The sequence below is a fragment of the Fukomys damarensis genome, unplaced genomic scaffold (genome assembly GCF_012274545.1).
Source record: "Fukomys damarensis isolate Sample0158 unplaced genomic scaffold, DMR_v1.0_HiC HiC_scaffold_5, whole genome shotgun sequence".
Classification (NCBI taxonomy): domain Eukaryota; kingdom Metazoa; phylum Chordata; class Mammalia; order Rodentia; family Bathyergidae; genus Fukomys; species Fukomys damarensis.
Window position 1 is genome coordinate 57,741,568 of NW_022900917.1, and position 27,596 is coordinate 57,769,163.

General features: G+C 37.6%; 1 protein-coding gene across 1 annotated transcript in view; it reads left to right on the top strand.

Annotated features, from left to right (window-relative positions):
- Pxdnl (peroxidasin like) overlaps positions 1 to 27,596 on the top strand; it is a 442,040-nt gene that overhangs the window by 57,334 nt on the left and 357,110 nt on the right. Inside the window, 1 exon segment of the mRNA XM_033759138.1 lies at positions 25,906 to 25,929. Within this exon segment, the coding sequence (XP_033615029.1) occupies positions 25,906 to 25,929 (24 nt within the window).

Genomic DNA, 27,596 nt, shown 5'->3' on the forward strand with positions numbered 1-27,596 from the left:
TCCTGCTTCAGCCTCTCAGTGTGCTGGGAGTATCAGCAAGCAGCTCTATAATTGGCTTTTACTTTTTAGTATCCAAATTATGAAAATAAGCACTGCTCTTTCCAATGTTGTTTTTGACAGGTTGTTTTGGACTGGAAAGTGTTTTTAAAGCTTGCTGTTCATTCCAAGAATGGGGCTGCAAAGACAGACTATGTACATTGTCCCTTGAGGATACTTGGGTGTACTCAAGGCCCATGGCTCAAATTGTTTTTTCCTTGGTCTTCAATTGCTTGTGAAATCAACAGAAACTTCCTCATAATTATTTGTAATTTATACCTCACCCCATGTAAACACAAATTTTCCAGTGCTGCTTGCTATTCTCATACAGTGAGCCTCTGCCCCAGGCAGTGTTGCTGTGCTCCAGCTTGTCCTGGGATCCGCAGTCTAGGACCAGTTCCAGCTTTCATCTTCAGAGTTCATTTCCAAGAATAGAAGGACTGACTCCTCAGAGGGCAAATCCCCTTTGACTCTGCACATTTGAAACTTGAGTAGAAGAAAGAAATCCAGGTCTTGAAGCCTTCCTCCATTTTCAGTATTCATTAGGAGGCAAGCTGCAAAACCATAAACAAACATTCTTGGGAGATTTACCATTCCAAAGTGCATGTATGTGTAAATTCCAGATATTCCTATTACTCGTTACTGAGTAGTTCAGTGGCAGCTATCATAGGGCTGGAAGAGCCCTTGAGTTAGGAGTCAGTCCCTGTCCATTAATAAACTATTCACGCGAGATTGGATAAATCATCTTACTGATCCTGCCCAATATATTAGCTGGTTTGTTATTCACAGTAAGATAATTATAAAGCTGCTTTTATAGCCTTCAGTGTTAAAGGCAGAAACTGAGGTGTAGAGAGGGTAATAACTACTTTGCATTTTGCCAGCTTGTGAGTGGAGGCAGGACTCAGGCATCCTTTAAAATCAAGCTTTTACCCCATACTCAAGCTATTTGGAATACGGTGATTTAGACACAAAGTAACTTTTTGTGGTCCGAAAGACCGGGTTGAATTCATTAAATCAATAACCTGGGATCTGACCCAAATTTCATTCTCTGTACCTGAAAGACAAAGCTGGTGTGACACCAGCTAATCGTACTTTAACTCAGGTTAAAGAGTAGCTTGCGAATGTTTCCAGATGGTTGGGTGAACTTAGTGCCTGGCCACCCTTACACCTGGGAGGCTTGTGCACTGAATTTGCTTTCTGTCTTCCTGAGGAATGACATGCCTATTCAGTGGTCAGTAACTGCACTGCACATCAATTCTGAGCAGTGCGAAATGCTGATATTTTCTAGTGAGGCAAAGTGAAATCTCCAGATACTTTCCCTGGAATGACATCTTTATTTTGATCAGGGTGTCTTTCTAGAATGGAAAAAAGGATATGTTATAAAAATTATTTTAAAAATATATTCTAACACATTAATCCTATTGGTATATTTAAGGTATACAATGTAATGACATTCATTATTGGGAATTTGCACCTTTACATAATCCATCTTGGTTCTTATTTTCCCCCATTCCCCTGCCCTTGCTACAATCCCTCCATCTCTCCCTATCATCTACAAAGACTTTGTTTCCATTTTTTCATATTAATTCCATTCCCATCTTTCGTTTCCCCCACCCCACTTATTTCCCTTTCCCCTTTTGTCCCTTTTCTTCCTATTTCACATTATCTGTTAAACATTTTAGTCCTTATTTACACTTTCAGTTTCTCACACAAGAGAAACTATTCAGAATTTACAAATGTGTGTACTATATCACTTAAGATTATCGCCTTAGTGTGCATCCATTTAGCTATAAATGTCTCTAATTTCTCATTTTTTGTGGCTGAGTAGTATTCTATTTTATTAAAAAAACCACATTTTGAAACCAAAACAACCACCCACACACATTTTCTTTATCCAGTCTCCCACTAATGGGCAATTGGGCTACTTCCAAATTTTAGCTATTACAAATTGTGCTGCGATGAACACAGGTGCACATATATCACTGTAGTATGATTCCTTTAATTCTTTGGGGAAAATATCCAGTAGGGGAATAGCTGGGTCAAATGGGTCTTCCATTGCCACTTTTTAAAGGTATCTCCATACTGTTTTCCACAGTGGTTGTACCAGCCTACACTCCCACCAGCAGAGGAGCAGGGTTTCTCTTACCCCATAGCCCTGTCAGCATTTGTTATTGACTGATTTCATGATAGCAGCCATTCTTTCTGGGATGAGGTAGAATCTCAATATTGTTTTCATTTGCATCTCTTGAATGACCAGTGATGTTGAACATTTTTCATATGTTTATTTGCTATTTTTACTTCTTTGACTGAGAAATATCTGTTTAATTCAGACGCCAATTTTTGGATTGGATCTTTAAATTTGGGAGGTCTGATTTTTAAAAATTCTTTATATATTCTAGATAGTAGAACTTTGTCTGAGGAACAGCTGGTATGAATTTTTTCCCACATTGTGGGTTGTCTCTTCCCTCTGTTGGTGGTTTCTCCTGCTGTGCAGAAGCTTTTAAACAAGAAGACATCTTATTTGGTGATTGAGCTAGTTAAAGAGCAACTGAGGTTTTGTTCATAAAATCTTTTCCTACACCAATGTCTTCGAGAGTTCTACTTACCATCTCTTCTAGGGCATTTAATATTTCTGTTTTAATATTTATTTCTTTAATCCACTTCGATTTTAGTTTAGTGCATGGTGAGAGATATAGGTCTAGTTTTAATCTTTGGCAAGTTGAAACATAATTTTTCCAGCCCCATTTATTAAAGAGGCTATCTTTCCTCCACTGAGGGTGGTTAGCTCCTTTGTCAAAGATGAGGTGCTGAGTATGTCTGGAATTGTTTCTACATCTTTTAAACTGTTCCACTGGTCCACAGGTCTGTTTCTTTGCCAGTACCATGCTTTTTTTTTTAAAATCACAGTACCTTTGTAGTATAGTTTCAAGTTGATTGCAATACCCCCTACCTTGTCTTTATTGCTTAGAATTGCTTTTGCTATTCTAGGTCTCTCCTTTTTCCAAATGAATTTTTGGATTGTTTTCTCAAGGTGTATGAAGTATGCTGCTGGGATTTCAAGTGGGACTGCATTGAATCTATATAGCAGTTTTGGAAGTATGACCATTTTCACTATATTCATTCTTCCTACCCAGGAGCAAGAGATGTCTTTCCATTTTCTGATATCCTTTTCGAACTCTTTTTTCAGAGTGCTATAGTTTTCAGAGTTGAGGTCTTTTATTTCTTTTCTTAGGTTGATTCCTAGGTATTTCATTTTTGGATGCTATTGTGAAAGGAATTGATTGTCCCATTTCTCTCTCAGAGAGTCTGTTTTTCATGTACAGAAAAGCTATTGAGTTTTGTGTGTTAACCTTGTATCCAGAAACTTTACTGAATTTGGTTATTAAGTCTAGAAGACTTCTGGTGGAATTCTTGGGGTCTTCTATATAGAATATCATGTCATCTGAAAATGACAATTTGATTTCTTCATTTTCTATTTTTATTGCTTTTATTTCTTTCTCTTGTCTAATTTCTGTGGCTAATATTTCCAAAACTATATTGAACAGGAGTGGTGATAGTGGACATCCTTGTCTTGTTCCTGATTTTAGTGTGAAGGATTTCAGTTTTTGACCATTTAATATGATAATGGCTGTTGGTTTTTTCATAGATGGCTTTTATTAGTTTGAGGTAGAGAACATCTATCCCAATTTTCTGTAGTATTTTTTTTATCATGAATGCATGTTGGATTTTGTTGAATAATTTTTCTGCATCTAATGAGGTGATCATAAAGTTTTTATTCCTGGCTTTATTAATATAGTGTATTACATTTATTGATTTGCAAATGTTGAACCATCCCTGCATCTTTGGAATGAATTCCACTTGATCAGGGTGTATGATCTTCTTGATGATCTTCTGCATTTTATTTGCCAGTATCTTATGAAGGATTTTTACATCTATGTACATTAATGAGATTGGCCTATAGTTCTCTTTTTTTGGTTGGGTCTTTCTCTGCTTTGTGGATCAAGGTGATGCTTGCTTTCAGGAATTAACAAATTTGGGAGTATTGCTTACCTTTCTATTTAATTTAAGATTTTAAGCAGTAGTGGCAGTAGTTCCTCTCTAAATGTCTTGTAGAATTCAGCAGTGAAACCATCAGGGCTCGAAATTTTCTTAGTTGGTAAGTTTTTAATGACATTTTCAATTTCATTGATTGATATTGGGTCACTTAGAATTTATAGGTCATCTTCATTCAACTTTGATAATTCATATGAATGTTAGACTCTGTTTTTTTTTCTGTATTTTCCATCTTATTGGCATAAAGTTTCTCAAAGTAGGTATTGATGATCCTCCAGATTTCTTCCATTGTAATTTTACTCTTTTCATTCCTAATTACGTGGATTTGGACCTTTTCTTTCCTTTCGGTGGTAAGGTTGGCTAAGGGTTTGTCAATTTTGTTTATTCTTTCAAAGAACCATCTCTTGGCTTGGTTGATGTTTTGTATCATTCTTTTAATCTCCATTGCATTGATTTCTGCTCTTATCTTTATAATTTTCTCCCTTGTATGAGCTTTGGGTTTGTCCTGCTCTTCTTTTTCTAGTACTTTGAGTTCAGTATCAGATTGTTTAATTGCAGTCACTCTGATTTCTTCTTTAATATCGTCTGTGACCCACTGATTATTCAAAGGTGTGTTAATTTCCATGTGTTTATGAAATTCTGGTGGTTTCTTTTGCTATTGATCTCCAGTTTAATTGCACTACTGCCCTGCTTTTGTCTCCCACAGTGAGTCACAATTCCAGTCTCTAAGAGGTCCGCACTGCGCCTCATCCCCCAAGCCTGTGCTCCCTCTGAGCATGGACTCCCTGAATTCTGCTCAGTAATGGAGGCCCATCCTGGAGCTTTTCCCTGACCAGTCAAGAACCTTGGTGTAGTGTGTAGTGGGCTGAAGTTTGTCTGTGGGGAGCTCCAGGACCCTGTCGGGGACACCAGGATATGGAGGGAACCAGGCACAGTGACTAAGACCGGAGCTCCCCTCTTCCTGAAGCTGGCCTGATGCTGCCGAAAGGCTCCAGTGAGGCCCTGGACAGAGCCCCATCCTGGACTGAGTGTTGGCCTGGCGTATCCAGAGGCAATGAGGTCTTGTCACAGTGGGCAGGTGACAGGCCAGGGCCACCGCACCACAAAGGCCCAGCTGTCTCATGGGCCTGCTGCCACACTGGGTAGCCCGGTGTCTGGACAACCCCCTGCCCCACCCCCACAACTTCAGTCTGGGGCTCCCCGTCCTTAGGCAGATGCTCTGCAGCCCGCTGGAAGAGTTTTTTCGAAAGAATAAATAAAATCGATAGACCCTTAGCCAACCTTATCAAAAAAGAAAGAAAAAGCTCAAATTCATGCAACTAGGAATGAAAAAGGATGACGTCACAATAGAATCAGCAGGAATCCAGAGGATCACCAATTTTTACTTGGAGAACCTGTACTCTAATAAACTGGAGAGCACAGAAGAAATGGTCAGATTTCATAAATACATATGAATTACCAAAGTGGAACTAAGAAGATATAAAAATGCATTGCCTTTATTGAGACAACTTTTTTCACATCCAGTGGTCTTCAGTCTCAGCAAGTCACCAAGGGGCCATTCTCTGATGCTGTCCAGTACACCAATTCCTAGGTTCAAATCAGAGATGGTATGGGGCGGGCCTCTGACTTAAACCTGTGCCCTCTGCATCTTTTTCCTGGGAAGAAGGCCTTGCCTGGGCAGGTTTGCCCAAGCCTTTGGGGTTGGAGTGGATCCCTGGCTGGGATCTGCCTGCAGCTAAGCTGGTCTGGACCACACCGCTGCTCCCAGGGACCAGTCTGCTGTTGGTATTTTATTGGAATTGCATTAAGTCTGTGTTTCAGCTTTGGAAGTACAGCCATTTGGACTATATTGGTTCTGCCTATTCAGGAACTGGATATCTTTCCATTTTCTGATTTCCTCTTCAATCCCCTTTTCCAGAGCACTGTAGTTCTTCTTTATTAGGGAAACATACTTTATTAGGGAAGAACACTTAGAAATTAACTTAGCCAAGGAAGTGAAAGGTATTTTCCCCTGATACCATTCGTATCACTTTTTTTATAACATAAAATTTTAATGAAGTTCAAGCAATGATCAAAACACACAGTTAAAGGGGTGAATGTTTAAATTTTAAAAACTTACTACTGTAGAAGATACATTGCCATTAATCCCCCCTCAAAATACTCCCCTTCACTTAGAAAATATATATCCCCTAATTTTTGCCACTTTTGAAGCAGTTCTGGAAGTCCTCTTTCATGAGTTTCTTTAGGAGGTGTGTGATCAAAAATATGGTAAGTGCTGTTGTCAAATGCTATCATTGGAAAAGCACCCATAAAAACATCATGGTGTGTCCCCATCCACCTTATTCATGAGATCTGCCACCAGCTTGCTGCTGCCTCTTCTCTAAAGTCAAATGACCATGAAAAGTTAACACTTTTAATTGATTCAGGACATCAAGGCAGCTGCAGTCATGCAACTAAGGACACTCACAAGAGGACTGCTGTCATAAGTGCTTCAGAAAGTAGCAAGAACAATGGAATAAGTGTGTGTGAGGAAAAGGGGAGTGCTTTGAGAGGGACTCGTATCACTTTTAATCTTTATTTAATCCAATTTATCTGAAACATTTCATCACATAATCACATAAAGTATTAATAAGAGATTTTACCTTTCTTTTATTGTTATATTAAGTCTTCAAAATCTAGTGTGCATTTTACCTTTTCCTGCATATCTCAATCCTAATGGCTACCTTTCATGTGCCCAGTAGACACATTTGGCTAATAGCTACTAATGGGTCAGCACACATCTGGACTACTCACAAGGGTGGCAGTATATTAGCTGTATCGTTAAGCTACTTCCTGCTTCCTAAGATTTGGTTACACTGATGAAAAGAAATGGAAAACAGTCATGTATCAGTTAGAAAGTCACTTTTTTGACCTTTGAAAATTTATTGAATATTTTTCCATTCACTGTAACATTAAGGAACAGTTGTTTATATCTTACTTATAAAACAATCATTTCATATACACAATGTTTTATTACATGTATACATTATGGAATGGTTAAATCAAGCCACTTAACAAATGGATAATATCATATACTTACTTTTTCTGGGTTAAAAACACTTAAAATCTCCTTAATTTTCAAGACTACAATACATGCTATTAACTACAGTCAATGTATAATGCAATTGATCAAACTTATTTTTCCTGACCAACTGCAATTTTGCGTCCTTTGACCAACATGTCCCAATACTGGTACCCCTAGTATGATTATTTTAACTCAGTGTTTTGAAAATGGGACTTCTAGAGAGTTCCAGTGTTCACTTTTCACATTCCCAGGTTTCTAAAGTCCTGCACTTGCTAACATGTGTGACTTAACACTGTCCCTTAATTATCCTTGGAGATTTTAAAGAGCACAGTAGAAAATAATGGCTCTGTTTGATTTATTAGTTACCAACCTAGAAAATACCAGATGGTTTTGTCTGGTATTTTTGCCTTGTAATTTAGGAAGAATACTTGCTTAAAATTCCTAGGCAAAATGCCTAATTGTATTGTCTAAGTCTTTTATCTCTCTCCCATTGAGACCTTAAGATAATCATAAAAATATTATAGGATGATGTTAATGAGCTATAAATTCCTGAAGAGCTTGAGATCATTCACCTAACCCTTGCAGCTTTTATTGGCCCCAGCTACCATAACCAAATTATTTCCATTATTTTCCAAGGACAAAAATATCAGTTTATTTGGGCTGTACACCAAAAGGAATTTAGGTTGTTGAAAGAAGAGTATTTGTAGATACATGGCTTATTTTTACTTTAGTTTTTCTTAATTCTCATTCTTAGTAATTGAAAAACAAATTGGTTTAGACTCATTATTTATTTATCTCTATTTTTCCTAATAGACTCCTTATTTAAAAAAATCCTAACTTAAGTCTTGAAGTAAGGTCAATAATTAGACACTTAGAAAGAAAGAGGCTGTTGTATTGATTTTTCAAAGTTCTGTATACACTTACTGATAATGAAGCTTCACTTAATGATGAAAATTAACCATTCTTTGCACATATAGTGAGAACATCATTTCTCTGCTTGAAAGATACACTTTCAAGGATGTTTGATGCTAACCATAAAATAGGGGTTCAAGATGTTTATTAACATAAAATGAAATATTCTTTTGTAGGCATGTTACTTAAATCTCACTATGAGCTAAGCAAATCTTCCTGTATTCCTTCTTTTGTTTTTGCCAAATTTATATTCCTTTCCACTTTGTTCACTCCTCTTTTATTTTCCCTTTTTCTGAAAAATGAGTCACCAGTGCACTAGATTTTTATGTATGATAAATGAGGTGTGGGAATATTTCACTTTGTGTTAGTTTTCCGAAGGTGTATCTGCCTACCTGAGCTTGCTGAGTTACCTTTTTATTTGTTTTAGTACCAAGGATAGAACTCAGGACCTTACCTTTGCGAGGCCGGCAGTGACACTGCTGAGCTAAGTCTCTGGACCACTTGGGTTACATTTTAAGAAGGTCTGTCAATCCAGGTCAGTCCCTTGGGCATGAAATGAGAACCATTAGTCTTTAGCTGCTTCATAGGGCTGCCTGGGGGTTAGAAAGGAGAAAGGAGAAGAAAATAATTCTTAAGAACACTAGCAAATACGTATTAGGATCCCAAGTAAGGCCACTATACCAGCCTGTCTGCCTTTCTTCTCAGCCTTGGATTCACTTCTAGATTTGATTCTAAAACAATTGTTGCTGAATGCCAGTCATGCCAGGCACTGTTCTGGAGAAAAGCAGACAGAGGAATTTAGACTCTCATTGGAGGAGAAAAAGTGCTCTTAAAAAAAACAACATAAAGTGCCTGGGAGTTCTAGCAAACAGAGAACAGATTGTTGAAACGTACTTGGGAACTAAGTTAGTATTTGTTTATACGTGAACTTTGATTATGATTGATAACTTTTCTGTATTCTTCCATTAGCAGGACAGAGATTTTATTTATTATTTTTTAATTCATTGCATACAGACACATCAATGATTAAGCAATTGGTAAACTGTTAATGGATTACTTAGGATTTTCCCCCATCCCTTTGAAACAAAACCAGTTTGTTTAAACTGAGATTATAACAATAACAACAATGAACAGACCCTCAACTAAAATTTACCTTGAAAATATGTAATACATAATTAAAGAAAGAAAAATAAAATTCAAGAAAGTTATTTTTAATATTGTCTTTTAAAATAGACTGTATAATTCACAGCAGTTTTAGGTTCAAAAGTGAGTGAAAAATACAGAGTGCCTATATACCTCCAGGTACTCCCTAAGCTTCCCTACAAGAACCCTCACCAGGAAGGATGGCGAATTGTAAGGGGTGAATCTACATGGTCACATTGTGGTCTTTCAACTCAAGTCCTTAGCATTCATTAGGGTTCACTCTTAGTGTTGTAAATTCTGTGGGTTAGGAATGATGTACAATGGCGTGTATTCTTGACTATCCTATCATTCAGAGTAGTTTCACATTCTAAAGTTTTTCTGTGCTTTATTTGTCAGTCCCTCCCTTCCCCTAAGCCTGTGCCCTTTGGACTTTTCCTGAGAGTAATGTAGTTGGGACCATACAGTATGGAGCCTTTTCAGATTGGCATCTTTCACTCATAGTCTGTATTTAAATATCTTGTTTGTATGTCAATATTCCAAGTTCAATATTCTGGATTATTCACTCATCTGTTGAAAATATCTTGATTGTTTTCACGTTTTAACATTTTATTACTAAACCTTGTGTAATCAGCTGTGTGGAGGCTTTTATTTGGACAGAAGTTTTTTATTTCTTTGGGTAAATACTAAGGAATGCAGTTGCTGGATTATATGGTAAGAGTATGATTTTCTGTAAAAAACTGCCAAACTATATTAAGTGGCCTCCTACATATTCCCATCATCAGTGAATGAGAGTACCTGTTATTTAACATCTGTGCCAGCATTTGGTGAGGTCACTGTTTCAAATTTTGGCCATTCTAAAAGTTGTGCAGATTGAATTTGGGTCCATGCCCTTCAGAGGCAGGTGATGGAACCATTGAGCTAAACCCCTGGCCCGTGTAGTGGTATTTTGTAGGAACCAGGCTACAAGCTCGAACCTGACCGAGGGGTGACGAGGATGAAAAAGAGACGTAGAAACAAGCTAAATCTGGAGAGGAGGGTCAGGATACTCAAGTCTCCCTTCCACCTAGAGCCCCGCATGACTGGCACACCTTGACTTTATTCATTCAGTTTCAGGCACAAACAATTAAGGCTCCACAGGATTCATCTGTCCCCCACCCTCCAAAGTGCTTCTCTGGGTGAATGACTTAACCTCAGTTGTGTTTCCACTTCCCTGCAGTGTGTTAGCACACGTGTACACCCCCTTTCTTCTCAGTGCTCATCCAGGAGGCCTAACTGGCCTCATTCTTCTTATCCGGTCTTCCGTAGTATTTTATTTTAATTTGCATTTACCGAATGATGTATGATATCGAGTATCTTTTCATATGTTTGTTTGTTAACTGTGTATTATCTTTGATGAGATCTGTTCAAGTCTTCTGCCCACTTATTGTCTCCTTCATGTAGAATTATGTTTCCTTCATATATTTTGAATAATTCTACTTTGTCAGGAATGTCTTTGACAAACATTTTCTCCTTTTGTCTAGCTTGTCTTTTCATTCTCTTGATAATACCTTTCACACAGTAGAAGTTTTAAATTTTAATGAAGTTCAGTTTATCAACTATTTCTTTCATTTACTCTACCTTTAGTATTCTACCTAAAATAATCATTGCTAAGTCCAAGTTGCATATATGTTCTTCTGTGTTACCCTCTAAAAATTTTATAGCTTTTCATTTTGCATTTGAGTTAATTTTTGTGAATGGTATAAGGTGTAGGTTGCAGTTTTTAAGATTAATATTATCTAATATTTTTAATATTAGGAATTAAACTTAGGAAATGAGAAATTATATCTCCATCCTTTTTCAATATTATGTTGAGACAGGGAGTCACTAAGTTGCCCAGTCTACCCTTGAACATGTGATTCTTCTGCCTCAGACTGCTGAGTAGCTAGGATTGCAGGTGTGCAGCACTACACCCAGCTTTATGCCCAGTTTCTCCACCACCATTTATTGAAAAGATTATCTTGTTTATTGTGTTCCCTTTGTCAAAGAGGTGTTGACTTTATTTGTGTAGATTTACTTTTAAGATGTTTATTCTGTCCCGCTGATCTATTTATCTCTTATTTTACCAAAGCCACACTGTCTTGATCACTGTACATTTACAATAAGTTTTGAAGTCACGCAGTGTCAGTCTTCTAGCCTTTTTCTCCTCCAGTATTGTGTTGGTTATTCCAAGTTTCTTTTTTTCCACATAAAAATTGAAGTCAGTCTGTTGGTATCCAGAAAATTACTTGCTGGCATTTTGAGTAGAATTTTTTGCATCTGTAGACCATGTTGATGACTTTTTGTCTTATCATGAACATGGCTTATTTGTATTTATTTAGTTCTTCGATTTCTTCAACATTTTGTAGCTTTTCTCATTTAGATCTTGGATATATCTGTTAGATATATACTTAAACATTTCATTTTTTTGGAATGTGCCAATGCAAGTTCCTTTCTTTCTCCCTGCCTCCCTCCCTCCCTCTCTCTTTTTTCTTTTCTTTCTCTCTCTCTCTTTCCTTTCTTCCTTCCTTTGTTTGTTTGTTTCTTTCCTTTCTTTCTTTTCTTCCTGCTGCACTGAGATCAAATCTAGGGGTTTGAATGTGCTCTGTTTTTCATTTTAAATTTCATGTGTTCATTGCTTATATACAGGAAATCAAGTGAACTTTATAGATAAACCTTATAAAAAGGATTGTTTTAAAAAGGATTGCTATTGTTTTCAAGCATTTCTGGTTTATTCTTTAACTTTTTACCTAAATAATTATGCCATCTGCAGTTATACTGCTTTTTAAAAGAATATTGGAAAAGTTTTCTTGTTTGCATGGGGAATTGTATTTTAAATTAATTAAGTGCTCCTACTTTGATAACAATTCTACAAATATATTTATTGTAGAGTACAATGTGAAACTTTTATATTTGACCACTATCACATCTCCTAAAATTCTTTTTTCTAACCAGTCATATTTTCAATTCTATTAAGATGGATGCTACACTTTGAAATACTGATAAAGTGTAAAATCCTTGTATATAAACCTGATATTAGGTACACGAGGTAAAATACCTTAGTTGGCTACACCGTAGATCTTTAGTGAGGATCAAATAAAATAGTCTCTCTATATCTGTAGGGGATGGTTCCAGGATCCTTCATAAATATCAAGATCTGTGGATTGTCAAGTGCTTACACAAGCTGGTGTATAAAATCTGTGTACTTCCTCCCAAATATTTTTAAACAATCTCTAAATTACTTAGTATAATATATGTTCAGTTTAAATATTATGACAATATAGCAAAAATATGTAGTTGTTTTACTATATTGTTTAAAGAATATCAGTAAGGAAGAAAGTCTGTACATGATTAGTACATGGATTTTTCTAAAAATATTTTGTTTTGTCACAAAGTAATTTAATGTTTTATGTCTGGACTAATAGTATCTTGCACTGTGACAATGCTATATTCTCAAATATTTTTGATCCATTATTGCTTGAACACATTGTATAATTTGCCCACTTCTTTGCAGAGAAGGTATTCTCCTTGGGTAGTTTCCTTTCGGTGGCTTTTGATAACTGTTTCTTTTGGCTCACGACATGCACAGGATCACTCCCCCTGCCCAGGGTTGGACACTGATCCTGGGGCTGTCTTTGAAGGAGGTGCTTCCACTTACAGGCACTGCTGGAACCACACAGAATGGACTCCTCACCTCAAGGAGAATGTCACCTCTCCAACTTTATAAAAGATCTCTCAGGCTTTCTGCATGCTCTGCATGGTAATTTATTTCATTTTTTTCGGTGCAAAACATTTAGTGGGACATTTTAGATATATGTATAATGGTAACATTCATCTTAGGTGATCTGTACCTGTACATGATATACTTTGCTTCTTCTTCTTTTCCCATTTTCTTCCCCTCCCTTCTTCCTTTGCGTATATAAAACCTTGTTTCCATTTTCCCTCTACTCTTTCTTTTTTTTCCTTATCCTATCTTTCCATTTTCCCCTCCCTCATTCTTCTTCTCATTTGGACATTTCCCATTTCCCAATATCTATTACACATTTTAGTCCTTATTTCCTCTTTAAGTTTCTCACATCAAATAAACAATGTGGAATTTAAAGATATGTGTCTGATTTTTTTCACTCAAGGTGTATCCACTTAGCTATAAGTGTCTCAAATTCATCCTTCTTTATGGCAGAGTAATACTCCACTATATAATAAAAACCACGTCTTCTATATCCATCCATCACTTAATGGGAATTTGGTCTGTTTCCAAAATTTAGCTTTTACAAATTGTGCTGCCATAATTCTTTTGGGAAGATACAAAGAAGGGGAATAGCTGTATAGTTTTAGTTTTTTGAGGAATCTCCACACTGATTTCCTTAGTGGCTGCACCAGTCTACACTCCCACCAACTGTGGAGAAGGGTTAATTTTTCCACATAGTCCCTCCAGCATTTGTTATTGGTTCATTTATTGATAAAAGTCATTCTTTCCGGTGTGAGATGGAAGCTCAGTCTTGTTTTCATTTGCCTCTCTCAAATAACCAGTGGGTTGTCTCTTCACTCTGTTGGTTTCTCTTGTTGTGAAAGAGCTTTTTAATAACATGAGGTCTCACTTGTTGATTCTTTGTGATAGTTCCTGTTTTGCATGATAATTTGTGAAGTTATTGCTTTTCAACTTTTTATCTTATCTGTAAAAATTAATCCACTTACTAATAAGTGTAATAAACTCACATAGAGAAAGTAATTCTTTGATTATCAGCAAACTAGAGAATGACATATTAAGCAATTGTTGCAGAAGGACTTTTGGCGCCAATGTAATTAAATTCTGGCTTTATATTAATGATGGGTGACTGGTTGAAACATTTGGGTGGAACTGAATTGAACTTCAATTCTTTGAGACTAATATTCATATTGTAGCAAAATGACTAAAAATCACAGCACTATCCAGAGCTATGTGATGGACATCATGTATGATTACAGGTTTTTTAGACTTTATCTTTGGCATAAATCTACATAATTAAGAAAAATAAAATATACAATCTTGGGGTTTAAAACCCTTGAAATTGGCTTTGTTTATAATATGTATTTACTTTGAGTGAAGCAAATACTTTTCAGAAAATAGACAAGGATTTTAAAAGGAAACAAAGTAGTATCTGATATTTATTACTATTCTCCCTGTCTCTTATTCAACTGTTTGATGCTTACCAAATAGTAATATCACATGTACATATTTTAAATGAAAATATAAGATCAATAATTATAGAGATGTTCCATTGAAGACATTTTATTTTGCTGAATTATTTTTTGAACTTTTTTGCTACTGACCTGTCAGTAGTGTTAAATATATTAAAATTTTAAAATTTATATTGATATCAATAGAAATAGATTACTATAAGTTATGTAATATGAAAATTTGAAACATTTAGTACTTTAAGCAATAGAATAAATGGGTGAAATTTAAAAGAAAGACTAAAAGTTAACATTTTTCTTCTTTTCTCTTTTTACTCTACTGTGTAAAATGAAAAGCTGGAGCATCCTTTACCCTGATGGTAGGAGTGTAAATTACTATAGCCACCATGGAAATCAGTATTAAGTTTGCTCAAAAAACTAAACGCAGAGCTACCATTTGACCCAGCTTTACCATTCCTCTGTATATATCCAAAAGAGCAGTCAGTATTCTGATAGAGACCTGCACACCCGTGTTTGCTGCTGCCAGTTCATAGCAACTACATCTGGAAATGGCCTAGGTGCCTCTCAACTGATGAGCGGCCTCTGTATACAGTGGAGTATTGTTCAGCCCTAAAGGACAACAAAATCATGTCAATTGGATGGAGGTAGATATTGTCATGTTGAGTGAAATAAGCCAGACTCAGGAAGACAAGTATTGCCCATTTTCTTTCTTATATGAAATAAGAAAGAAAAGGAGGGAGGGAAGGAGAAAGAGAGAAAGGAGAGAGAGAGAGAGAGAGAGAGAGAGAGAGAGAGAGATCATAAAGGTAAAAGACTCTTTTAGAGAAGATGAAAGGAATAGGGAATAAGAGGAGAGAGAAGGGAAAATAAGGGGAATAATGGTGAAAGGAAATGATCAAAGTATGTTATATGCATGTATAAATATTCCAGAGTAAAACCTATTATTCTGCATATAATATGCACTAATGAAAACTTTGGACAAAATTAATTTAACAATATTTATTTGAGCAGCCCTCAAAGTTGGAGGAGATTTAGAAGTCCTTCTCTAATAGTGAGATCAGTGGGCTTTGTATAGGTTGAACATAGAAGCCAAGTAGAGGGATCATCTGGTTGGCTGTAGTTTGGCATTTCCCTTATTTGGGCCTGGTGTGATGGGAGGTCCCTGGTTATATAGCACAGTGATTATCTGGCTGTTTATGATTGAGGCAAAGACTTTTTAAAAAATTTCTTCAATTTGTTTTTTAATTTTTAAACTTTATTATAAGAAATGTTTCCAAGTTAATTTTTACTTTGCTTATATATGAGCTCCAGCTACATTAGCCAGAAACCTTCAGTCTAATGATGTTCTTATTTTTTTAAACAATTTTATATTCCCCAAACAAACCCTTGGATATTACACTTTTGTAAGTGATCCTACAGTAGCAGACAACTGTAGACACCAGCATTGCCAGGAAAGGAAATTTTTATATATAGTATTTTGCATTATTGAGAATGCTTAGCATGTGTTCATTTTTTGTTAGAATGTGTAGTGTTACAAATGTTTATTGATTCCTACTGTTTACCAGAACTCTGTAGAAGAGTTTTTACATGCTTTACTTTGTTTTATTTTTGTGTATTCAGTTATAAAATGATCCATGAATAAAAAACAAACCTACAAAGAAAAATCCTATAATTTTTGGTACAAGTAACCTTGTAATGCATTTGGAGACAGCATTTGAATTCTCAGACAATTTTGGTCCTGTTTCTACTCAGTACTTACTATAAGTACCTATTTTCTAGCATCTCTGGAGCACTTTTATCTTGATACAAAACATTTATTCTAAGTCAGACCATATTGGTGTTTTCTTGTAAACATGAGAGAACTATTCTCTCATTCAAGATATACTTAATATTCTCCGATGTAGAAGGAGGCTAGCCACAGGTCACAGTTGTTCCATCCTGCACGAGGGTGGCAGAATACTGCTCAAACTACAAGAAAATATTTGAAAATCTTTAACAAAACTACAAAGTGTTGCATGGGTCTAAATATCTAGTACTACTTTGTAATTTATTTCAAGCAGACTATTCTAAAAGGGGAACACACGGAAGCAGTCTTTTCAGTGTAGTGCATCTTCTTCCAAAATCTGAGTTTCCTTTATTGACATAGCGTGATGAATATGTCAGAAGATATTACACCAGATTCATCAACTCTGTAAATTACTTCCAGATTTGTTTGCTTTAGGTTAAGCCTTATGCTTTTTTTCAAGTGTCATTTAACAAGCCACAAATCTGTTTAACTGTCAACTAGACTGCAAGTTATAGAATGACCCAGGTAAAGAGCAAAGGGAAATGATGAGTAAAAAGCCTTTATAGGCAAGTGTGGAGAGCTGTCTTCCTCACGCTCTCCCTCTTTGCAGTCACACCTGCCTTCTCCTTGTCCCTGGTGGCTTCCTGTAGTGAAGGGAGGGATAAGAGTGGGAGATGAGGGCAGATGTCATGGAATTTTCAGTGGATTGTATTTTTCTGGGTTCACCAAGCTCTAGGCTGAATTGAGATGTGAAGAGATTAGAGGAGTGTTATGGTTTGGATGTGGTCTACCTCCCAAAGTTCCATGGGATAGTACCTTTAAGAAGTGGGGCCTGTGGGATGTGATTGGATGAGAAAGATTACTCCTATTCTTGAGAGAGTACGTCCTCACTCTCATGGGACATCTGAGAGAAAGTAGTTATGAACAAGCTTGGCTGCTCCCCTGCATTCCTCTTCTGCATGAGCAGCTCACCTCTTCTGTACATGTCCCCACCATGATGCCATCTGCCATACCACTCTCACCAGAACCGAACAGATACTAGAAATTGTGAAATAAATACACCTGTTTTCTTTATAAAGTACCCAGTCTTGGGTATTTTGTTACGGCCACACACAAAGAGAGGAAGAGATAAAAGAACCAGTGTGTTTGTTAATCTAATAAGTAAGATAATGGACTTTGGACTTATAGGCGCTGAGAGCTGATCTCTCATTTTGGGGCCACAGAGAAAATGGACTCAATGGTGCTGGTCTGTACTGTCTTTTTAGTGGGGAGATATGAATTAAAGCATTTATTTGATTAGATTCGAGTTACAGCTACAACTGAGATATACATGGGGTATCAAAATTATGCATTTATTTCTGTAATGTTTAAAGCCAGAATCAGCATTAGAATGTCAAGAGAGTCAAGATAATTGTAGACAGTTATTCTGTTCTAGTTAAAACGAAGGCTCAGAGATTGAAGAGGTATGTGCACACTGCATCATTGGTTACTGTCAGAGCTAAATCATAGACACCAGTATTGTTTAAATGGTCAGTGATTCTGGCTCAGCTAACAAAGCAAACGTTTTTTAAAAACATAAAAGCCCATAAAGTAATTTATATTCAGAAGATGATCTGTGCGTACTTGTGCTTGAATATTTGTCTTTTGCCTATTTAGCTTTGAGTATTTATTTTCCATACTTGCAAGAACCAAAACAATACAAAGTGTATTGTTATGAATCCTGGACTCTATTCCTAGTCTTCCTAGTCCAAATGTTCTTTAGTTATCCCATCTCTTCTGGCACTTATAGTTCATGCCTGGAGCACTTTGCAAAATGAGTATCACAACTGCACAGCTCATGGGATGTGTTGCTCCAGGAGCCTGGTAGGAAATGTTCCCTCTCTCAGTGGTGAGTGCAACACAGTACTCCCAGGAAGGAAGAAAGAGGACACTCTGACCTTGAAAAGTGTTCTTAGAAACCTTGACTTCTGGAAGTATTCCTTTTATTCTGCAGGTAAGCTTGTAAAAGAATAAAGTAAATAATGTTAGTTATTGCTTACAAAAACAGTTAGACATTTCAGTTTACTTAATGCGTTTTTCCTCAAGAATTACTAATAAAAACTGAGGTTTTATTTCTAACTGTGGCATTTCTTGCTCATGACAAAGTCAAATGTGCCCATATGGCTAATGGGACACATGTTCTATTTTTTCTGTGACCATTTAACATAGCACAGTGTGCATGAGCGTGTGGTGTCGGTCCACCAAATATATATGAAAGGCCTGACACTTTCCAGGTATTGCTGGAATCATCATGAGTACAGAGAGACCATAAAAAAGTCCTTGTCACTGGGACCTTATTATAGGGAGTCCCCAACATATGAAGTTTAGAAATGATTCTCGACTTTATGGTGGTAAAAAAATGAAATGTATCAGCAGAAATCATGTTTTGGAGTTTGAATTTTGATCTATTCCCGGACTAGTGATGTGCAGTATGACACACACTGTTCTGGGAAGTGGAAGGAGCCACAGGTCCCAGTCAGCCATGCAATTATGATGGGAATCCTGGGGACTATATATTGTGCCATGTTGTTGTACTCTGATGTTTGGTAGGCTAGGTGTATTACACACTTTTTTTTTTTTTGACTGCCAATGTTTTCAAGTTCCCATGAGTTAACTAGGATGTAATCCAACCCCAAGTTGAGAAGTTTCTTTACATGGTCGAATAGAAAAGACTCCAAATATTCAGAAATGTGTAATTAGCAGAGTTTATTCTAGGCCTCCAAAGAGTGGAGATGGAGCCTATAAGAGCTAGAAATCTAGCTCCTGGTGAGATGAGCAGGTAGGTGGTGAGTTATGAAGGGGGAGCTGGAGAGAGGGTGAAGGGACAACACATGACTTCTAATCAATTATGGAGAAGAGCAAAGAGCTAACAGTACTCATGTAGATTGGGCAGTGAATCCACAGGAGATAGAAAAGATTGATGGGGAAGTTCTGAACATTTGAATGAACTTATTTTTAAGTATCATGTGCTGTAAGCCAGTTTGTACAGGGTGGGCTGAGCCCATAGAAAACTTGTTCCTTATTTCTACCTGCTGTGGACTTGCAAGCAATGACCATGACAATATTGTGTCTAAAGAGTGCCATTCACAGCTGCTCTGGGCCAGTGGCCTGCTTTGAAAGATCAAAAAACCTCTTCTGTGGGTAAACACACTTCTGACTCTCTTGGGAAGGTGTTCCTTTTGAGACCAGCTGTTTCTTACCTTCTGCATTGCCGTGTGGTCATCATCACCTAGCTTACATAACAAATATCCCTGTTGCAAGCCAACCTTGTTCTGTGATAGGGAGGACCATGCAGAGTAGCCTGCACACGCTGGCTCGCACACCTACTCCCCCAGATAGCCTGCAGCTTCGTGAATAGTCCCCACCATCCTGTAGTGCAGCCGTCAAACTTCGTCCTTCTCGCTTCTCTGTCAGCCTACCCTGTTCAGTTCAACCATTCAACTCTTCTATCTTCTTGCTTTCTTGTCCACACCTTGCTGTGATATGTTCAGAGGCACATCATCTCCTTCCAGTGTTATTCCAGGGGCATCTACTTGAGGCCCTGCAGCCATCCTCCCCCACTGATTCCTCTAGTTATCAGGCAAAGTAAACATTTCATAGCAGCTGATCTGATTATGCCCCCTCCTGCTGATTTTGGCTCTGTGGTCTCTGGGATACTCACCCTGGCACATCCTCCATTCCCCCAGGCCGTTCCCTCCAGAGAGGAGCTCTCCCTGGCTGTGGTGGGACAGCTTTAGGAGATTCACCCTGGTGTAAGTGGCTGTGCCAGGGCTGCCAAGTCCGCTTTGTTGTGATTGGCAATGTTCAATATTTGTGCTTATCTTATGTCCACTGCTGTTAGTGTGAAATTGCTTAGGGCCAGCAGGGAGCTGGAAGCAAGAGGGAAAGGAATCATGACAAATATTCTGCTGTTTGCACTTGCATCTTACTCTGTTTGTGAGGGTGATGTTTGATGTCTTAACTGTCTCACCCAAATAACCAGCTGGTAAGTAAAAAGTATACTTAATTTTCAACAGTTGATAACTACGTTAATTTTTCTTGAAGCTAGGGATTACTGAAGTGAGTGTTCATGTAATATTCTCTTCACACAATATCCAGAATATTTACAAAATATCAAGGTAGCATATTTGAAATATTTTTATTAAGAATAAAATACTATGTATAAATTTGCAAGCCAGAATTTATTTACATATGATCTGTATAAATAACATCATGATTATTTCAAATAAGTCTGATTTATAAAGAATGTCTGTTTTACAAATAATAACTGACAGTAAGTTTAGAAAAATAGAATTGAATGAAACCTCCCACTTATAAGAGCATTTTCAGAAAATAATAAAAGTTGATTGAGTATTAAACATAAGCCATTATAATATTTCAGGCACAAAGAAAAATGTCATACATACAAATCAGTTTATGAGAAAATTTTACTTCTTTATAAATATAATCCCAAATTCAGATAGAGCTTATCTTACAGTCAGTGAGCCTTTTAAGATACATGGCAAGTTCAAGGTCTTGGAGAATTAAAAATGGCCGGCTTTTAAAGTTGTGAAATAAATGAAGACGTTCGTGCAGCTCAGCATAAGAACATTCAAAGACATTTATGAAGTAGAAGTCTGCAGCCCTGGGAGGCTCCTGAGTCGTCACAATGAAAACTATTTAAAGTACGATAGCTCAAACGCGTGTGTCTGTCTTTGAATTTTATAGCACATAAAAAGACACATTACAACACATTTTTGTATTGAATTTTCCTGTTAAAGAAGGTAACTGAAACAAATGGGACTGGCAATCAAAGAAAGTATGCAGCACTCTGGCAGCACTATATGAAAATCTACGTAAAGACAAACCATTCAACTTTAGGTACAGTTGGTATTTCTTATTTCCCTGTGGGTGCCTGGCATCTTTTTTAGAAAGAAAGAAAGGGGGAAAAATACTGGCAAGTGTGTAGTTGAGTCACAGATAACTTCTATCACTTTCACCCAAACTTCAGTGGAGCCAGTACTATTGGCTGCTTCTCCATCCTTGTCACGCACACAATGCCTAGCATCTTTTTTAGAAAGAAAGAAAGGGGGAAAAAATACTGGCAAGTGTGTAGTTGAGTTACAGATAACTTCTATCGCTTTCACCCAAACTTCAGTGGAGCCAGTACTATTGGCTGCTTCTCCATCCTTGTCACGCACACAGGGGAGAGTCCTCCTGCTGAGTCCAGGGATTAAGATGGACGTCTTGGTCCTATAACTCAGTCATTTACTGTCCTGTTCTTCCAAGCACATCTTCCTTCCTCTTCCTTCCTTGACCAGTTACCTCAACAGCGACTCATTTAAGATAATTGGTGATTGTAGTCTGCTTTCGCTTGCTCATTTACTCCCCATCTCTCTGCTTTCCGCCCTCCTTCCCTCTCTCCCATCCTCTCTTTCTGTCACATACCCTCTTGCCCCTTTTCCCTTTACCATGGGATTATGCCACAAGAAGGGCCTTGACAGATGCATCACCTTTATTTTGGACTCCCTGGCCCCTCACAGTGCAATAAATAAATCTTTGTTCTTCCTAAATTATTCAGTCTGCAGTACTCTGCTATAGCAACATAGAATATATGGAGACCGCCTGTTTGTTTAAATTCTTCTTGGCATCTTTATGTCTTTATTTATTTCCTCTGAGAATGGGACACATGAGGATCTTAAGACCTACTTCGGGGAAGGTCAGATATGTTTTATAGCCTGATTTCAGGCAGAATTGGTGAGAGGAACTATGGCCTGCTTCTGATCTCTTGGGAGAGATAAAAGAAACTGTCATGCTTCTGCAGTTTTCTCAGTTTCCTTCAGGAGAAAACATTCAATATGCCCAGGTGTTGTATTTTGGGGTAGCAATTCCTGCGCTCCATCAGATGTTAGTACTCACGATGGTACCTGTGGCTACTCAGGGATGGCAGCTGATGGACTAATGCTTCCCCATGGGGTTGCCAAGTGTATAGTACCGAGAGGCATTTAGGAGGCTTGTCAGAATTTCTTTGGAAAGCCTACTGGAGGAGCTAGCCTTCCATTAACATTTTCCCCCTGCCCAGTTTATCTCATTCCGTATATCTGATTCCTGGAATTCCATTCTCACCCAGACTTTCTGCAGCTACACCTTTACCTCAAGCTTGCTTTCAGGGAAATAACATAGTTATGATAAGTCGTGAAAGAGCTAGGATTAAGGGCACAGTTTTAAAAGAGAGAGGCTTGTTCACTTGGTCAGCTTCTTCTCCGTTATCAATGCTGGCAAAGAAAAACATTTTCATGATGAATTTGAATTGCATGAGCTGAGGATGAGAAAAAGAAAAGGTTATGCTCTGGAATGGCCAGATGATATGGCCACACCGGACATCTCCCTTGGCCTTCTTGTAGGATTTAAGCAGCTCCTTATCTGTTTTGGATTTTCTGTTACTCATAGCTAATATCATTCATAGGAAAACAATGTACTTGGAGAAACATATCTTAGGATATTGATTGAAATCTTGCACTTCTTCTCTTATGCATGCTGGGGAGCCCAATCTGTACTCTTCCTGATAAATTCAGGAACCACAGTGTGATAGTTTTTTACCGCTCTTGGACTTGCCCAATGTTTTTCTCCTACTGTTTTCTTACTTTCGATATTACAATTTATTTTCTGTAATAGGAATCAGACACACACACCCTATGTGTGCGTACATCATGACACACATTCAGGGTTCTCACACCATTGTCCTTAAGGATTCTGAAATATCTTTTATTTTTTCACGAAACCTTTTCCTAAGTATATATGTCTGTTTCTTATTTAGTTAGTTTTATTTTTTTTTAGTGAGCGTGCAATAGTTTGCCAAAATGCACACTATAAAGAGAAATTGGGTAGCTAAACCTCAGTTTAATTTTTGATTTAAATTCTATCTCATTCTGTGGAATCAGAAAGAGGAAAAGGAACAGTTGTGTCTTGTGCATTTCAATACTTCAATACATGTTTGTTTGAGGATTTTGTCTGTTTTGGGAAGCTTTAGCAATGCAGCCAGAACTGCGATGGCCCCAAGGTACAGCTGTCAAAAAAATCTACTACAAGGGAATTGCTTCATTAAACATAAAACTTTCCTTTGTTCATTAGGATCTTGCCAGATGGGAATTCAGTTTTTTTCAAGGCAGGCACCCGCATGGAATTTTGTTTTTGACATTGATGAATGACTGTCTCAATTTTGAGATAGAGGTTTCGCCATAAGGTTTCAACAAATGACAGTTCAGGGTGGGTTGATGATCAGTAGGTATTAAGACTGTCCTGTGGTTGAGTACAGGCAGGGCAAGTACAATCTTGGTTAATTTCTTGTTGCTGAGATACGACACCCAGCACCTACAATTTAAAGGAGGAGAGGTTTCAGTTCATAGTCTGCTGGCTCCAAGGCATGGCAGCATGGCAAGGGAGTGTGGTAGAGGAGAAAAAGCTTGAAGAATGGCAGCAGGAAGCAGAAAGAGAGATCAAGGGAAGAGAGAGGGAAATACACCCACCCAAGCAACACCCCCAGGGATCCACCTCCTCTAACCAGGGTTTACCTCCCAACATCACATTTAGCTATAAACTCTAATCCACCGATGAGTATCATGCCCTATGATCCAATCACCTCCCAGAGCCCCAACTGTAAGAGTATGAGGCTGTGTGTGTGTGTGTGTGTGTGTGTGCAAGAATCTCTAGACATAAACAAGATGGAACACTGGGATCAAATCAGAGGAAGAGAGAGTCAACACCAAGACATCTGCTCTGCCTAAGTCATGCTGCTCTCACAAGCAACCTGACTCTAGTTATTTCCTTTATCCATGAGCTTGACTGTAAATGCCCCACCTATCCCTCCATAAGGATCACTGGAAGGTGAACAAACAAGTTCACATTTTAGCATTTTTAGAGTCTCTCATATGGAAGGTGTACTATTATTTCTCTTGTGTTGTGTTGTGTCACAGAAAGACAAATAAGTAGCTATTTACAGTTGTGTGTCGCTTCACCATGGGTGCGATATGTTCCAGGAAATGCATTGCTAGTTTCTTTCATGGTTGTGAAAATATCATAAATATACTTACCCAAACCTGGATGGTATAGTCTACTACGTGCCTGCACTGTGTGGGGTAGCTTCCTGATCCTAGGCTGCAAATCTTTATAGCATGTAACTGTAGGCAGCCATACCTGAAAACATAAAAATGGTATGGTAAAAATATGATTAAAAAAGAAAATTGTTTATACCAGCATCGCCACAAACATATGAATAATGTTTTGCATTGTGACACTAGGAGACAGGAAATTGTCAGCTGCATTATATCTTAGGGAATCACTGCCCCAAAATTCTGTCTTCTGCTTGGTCCTGTCTTTTGGTGAGGTTTTCCACTGAGTTTTTTTTTTTTTATTATTCAAAAGCACTTACTGTGCATTTTATTTCCAGAATTTGTTTGGCACTTCTTCAGAATCTCTCTCTTTGTTCAACTATTTCTTCATATCCTGCATTGTCTTCCTTAATTCATTTAGTTGTTTATTTCCTTGAAGTCATTCATCATTTTATAAATTACTCCTTTGAATTCTTTGGCATCTCATCAATTTTGATATCACTGCATTAAGTTTCTGATGAATTATGGAACTTTAGGAATCATGTTGCTTTGTTTTTTCATACTTCTTGTGCTTCTATATTGAGATTTGTGCATCTGCTAGGATGGATATGTTTTCCACTTGTATTTGAGGGTCTTATTATTGTCCAGCCTTCTTTGGAGACGCTTGATCCTCAACACCACTCAGAGAAAAGAAAATGAGCCACAATAATGTAAAGACAACCCAGATATTGATATATAGCAAAACCCAATTGAAACCAACAATGATGTCACCAGTAATAGAAATTAGCAAGAATAATATAGAAACAAAAACATAATTGATATAAGTGCATAATAAAATTTAAAAGCAGTAAGTATACCACCATTAAAATAGAAATCAGAAATAATATAGAGTAAGGTAAAAGCTCAACATTAATAAAGGCTATAGTAATTATGATAAAAATGGAGGTGTGGGGGAAGGAGAAACAAAATTTTAAAAAGAGAAAAGGAAGATGAGAACAGGAAAGAAAAGTTATCCTGAAAATCTAACGATTTAGATTTAGAGGAGGGATAGTGAGTCACACTGTGGCCCTATTGAGCTTCTATACCCACTGTTAGTTGTGTGGATGCTGAATCTTGCCCTGCCTATCTCAGTCAATGGCATATTACCTGCCTCAGGGGTGTATTTACCCCAGAGCCTTTATTGTTTGTGCCATTTGTGTACACAGGAGAGCTTCTATTTAAAACTACAGTAACTTTGTAGCCTGTGGGCTTCTAAGGTCCTCTGCTTACTCTGGTGGCCCCTTCTTGCCATATACCGAGACCTGGCAAATGTCCAAGCAGGAGTATATCTCTGGTCACATTGGCAGGCAGGAAAAGCAAACAGACCAATGAGTTCTGTGCTGAAAATGGTCAGGGAGGGGAGCCAAGCAGTCTGCAGGACTCAATACCTGCACTTTCAAGCGTACCCCATCAGAAGATGCCACACAACCACTCTAACTTCTCACCACCGAGGATGGACTACTGGGTCCTCCACAACCCGAAATGCCGCTTAAACTCGGCTCCTCCCCTCTTCACAACTACCTCCTGTGGCTGTCTCCCAGTCAACTTGGCTAAAGTGACCTCAGAGACTCTGCGGTACGGTTGTTCTGTGCTTTCTCATTTGTAGAGTAGCTCAGTCTTAAACAATAAATCCCTTTTGAAAAATGGCTCCTGGTTGTGCCACTTGAAGAGATGGCTGATGTTAAGTGGATTTCTTGCGCAAAGCTAGCCTGTCATGTGGACAGAGTCACTTTTTAGAATAAAATCCCACACTGAAGCCCAAAATAGCTCCCCCCACCACCGAGCTGGCTCTGCTGGTCCATAGTTTATGACTGGTGCTGCCAACCCTCTCCGGGCTTACCCTGTGTTTGTGGAATCTGGTTCCCTTCCCTGGGGGCTGGGGTTAGCTTCCAGAATGCTTCATTCTTTTGTCTGTGTTGTCTTGTTTCTCCATGATGTTTAGCTTTCCTCTTGGCTCTTTCTTGATTTCACAAACTCTTCTCTTTCTCTTCACTAAGTAATTGTTTCCCAGGTGTCTGAATTCCAGGTCCCAGATAAATTGTAATTTGCTGTCAGCTTTGACTCCATTGTCTTCTTTTTTTTTCCTCACTGAATTTATTGGTACATTTTAGGCATACAGTACAGTTACATTCATTATTGGAGTCTTGTACCTTTACATGACAGGTCTTGGTTCTCATTTTTTCCCCTTGTCCCTGCCCTCCCTTCACCCCTCCTCCCTCCCCCTTTACAAACACTTCATTTCCATTTCTTCATTTTCTCATATTTTTCTTTTCCCTTATTAGCTTTCCCCTATGACTCCATCTTCTTAATCTTCCGCTTTTGCACTCATTTTATAATTTATGCAAATATCTTACATTTCACATTGTTCTCTGAGTTAACAAATCCTTTCTGGAATAAAAGAATAAAATACAGGCCTACAAATAGTTCCTTCCTTGGGAGAGTGCTAAACCTCATTTTTTATTCACAGGAATGTCTTTCTTCCCCTCTGTAGTACAGCATCTCACTTGAGATTTCATACACAGACGTTGTGCACATGTTAGAACTCTGGACTACAATCTATATGTGCCTGCTAAGCCATGGATGAACATTTAAAATAGACTGAAGAGACAAGGCCATTGTTTTATTAGGAAGTGGAGAATCCAGGGTCAACTCATGCTCATTGTTGGTAATAGAAGAAAATGAGATTTAAGGGGGGCAGACATGGTATACATATATATATATATGTGAGACAAATTATGAGAGGCTGTTTTATTAGCTTTAATTAATCTTCACAGGGTGTTTGTCATATTGTGAAGCAATAGTTCAGCTAAATAAAAAATTTCTACTTTTATTTAGTGTTTTCTGTGATTTAGGAACTGGAGTAAATATTGTATATTATATATACGTTATTTCTAATATGCCTAATGATCTCATTAATCAAAAAATTTCACATCCTTTCAATAGAGGATGAAACTGAAGCTAAGAAAATTAAGCAATTTTTCTAAGATCTAAAAGTATGTAGAGCCCATGCTTCCTTCTAACATTCTTTGTAAAGAGCTCTTCCTATGCCAAAGTCTAGGGTGTTAATCACTACAACACATTACTGGCCACATTTAACACTCTTACTTGAGCAGAGAGTTCATAGACTGTTAATAATAGTTGTATTAATAATAATAAGGAAAATCAATTTAGACTGCCACAAATTTTCTCTGAATTAGACTGGCTCAGAAGATAATGAGGAAATACATGTTTGTGCATGTGTATATAA